The sequence below is a fragment of the Octopus bimaculoides genome, chromosome 16 (assembly GCF_001194135.2).
Source record: "Octopus bimaculoides isolate UCB-OBI-ISO-001 chromosome 16, ASM119413v2, whole genome shotgun sequence".
Taxonomy (NCBI): domain Eukaryota; kingdom Metazoa; phylum Mollusca; class Cephalopoda; order Octopoda; family Octopodidae; genus Octopus; species Octopus bimaculoides.
Genome location: NC_068996.1, coordinates 6,193,801 through 6,195,484, shown reverse-complemented (window position 1 = coordinate 6,195,484; position 1,684 = coordinate 6,193,801). Strand labels below are relative to the sequence as shown.

At 33.7% G+C, this 1,684-nt stretch overlaps 1 protein-coding gene across 1 annotated transcript in view; it reads left to right on the top strand.

Moving 5' to 3' along the window:
• LOC106871262 (peroxisome assembly protein 12) overlaps positions 1-1,684 on the top strand; it is a 21,471-nt gene that overhangs the window by 7,586 nt on the left and 12,201 nt on the right. The window contains exon 3 of the mRNA XM_014917624.2: positions 1,123-1,229. Coding sequence (XP_014773110.1) covers positions 1,123-1,229 — 107 coding nt within the window. The remainder of the gene's footprint in view (positions 1-1,122; positions 1,230-1,684) is intronic.

Genomic DNA, 1,684 nt, shown 5'->3' with positions numbered 1-1,684 from the left:
TATATATATATATATATATATATCGTCGCCGTTTAACGTCCGCTTTCCATGCTAGCATGGGTTAGAGAGAGAGAGAGAGAGAGAGAGAGAGAGAGGCAGGGTAGATATCAGAATAGTGATTTGAGACAAATTCATGGTGGTTTCCAGATGTTAGGCTTCTGTTGGTCATCTCAGGTCATGTGGTGTTAAAGCTATGGAAGTGGCACCAACCATCTTCTCTATTCTCAGGGCGATGTTCTTGGACAAGATGTTGTCGTTACTTTGGCATCCAGTTGTGGTATAGTGTATTCAGCAAAATCAGTTCCTTGTATTGAGTACCAGACTTAGGAGAGTGGGTTAGTAACTCACTCATCCTTCATATGGGAGTATTAACATTTTAAGAAAAATTGTTTTTACATGAGAGTAACAAATTTGATGGTGTTATGGGGACATGTGAGGTTGGATGATCAACAGGGGTAGTTTATATCAGTTGCAGGGATTAAATATCCTGTCCTTTGTGTGGGACAGCCAGGCTTTGGATGGTATATCTGAAATGTCAGCTGCCAGTGGCTTGAAGTACATTAACAGGGTGTACCTCTGGTGGCAGCAAAATGATAGGTCATTCTTTCTGTTGATAGATACTGTAGATTGGTGAAGTATGTGTAGTCTCTCACTGAGTCAGAGTTGGCAATTGCAAGTTCAAGATGAGTAAGAGAAGGAAGCCCTGTCAATGGTACTCCATTTGATGTTGATGAAGTTGTTCTGATAGTCATGGTGTCCTCAGATGAAACGGGACAGGGAAGTAGAGTATTCCCTATCCTTGCATGTGTAGAAGTGAATATGTTGTATATACCCTTCCCTAAAATCATTGGTTCTTGTACTTGTAATGTTTTATGATGCCATCAGATGGTGTGAAGGTGACTCTATAGACTACAGCCTTTTAGAATTTACAGACTTGTGGGGAAAATTGTATATGTGTGTGTTTGTGTCCATTGTATTGTATGATGTTTGAAGCAATATTGTCTAAGCAGGAGTTATTGACTTTAACATTGTGGAGATTGAAGAGTTTATAATAGCTATGAATTCTACCTTATAATTTTTTTCTTTTTATCTATATTTTCAATTTGTAATTCTTTTTACTAGGTGGATCATTTACAGAACAGTTTTATGGAATGAAACGTGTAACAAATAGTGAAAAGGCTCTTAAATATCTCCCGAAGAATGTTCATTTAAAGTCTCTATTATTTTTGGTATGTCACTTCATTTTATTTGCTTTTTAACTTCCTTCTTGATCCTCTTTCGGTTTTTCTCTCTTTTTTTTTTTTAATTAATGTGTTTAATTATTTGTCCAAATTCAGTTCTATCTTTTTTATTTCTTTTTCTATTTTGACTCTTTAGATTATTGTCATATTCAAAAGCATGGTTATGTGGTTAAGAAGCTTGTTTCCCAACCATAACGTTTTGGGTTCAGTCCCACAATGTGGCACGTATGTATATATATATATATATGTATGTATGTATGTATATATATATATATATATATATATGTACATATGTATATATATGTATGTATGTATATATGTATGCATGTATGTGTATATATGTATGTATGTGTATATATATATGTATGTGTATATATATATATATATGTATGTATGTGTATATATATATATATGTATGTATGTGTATATATATATATATATAT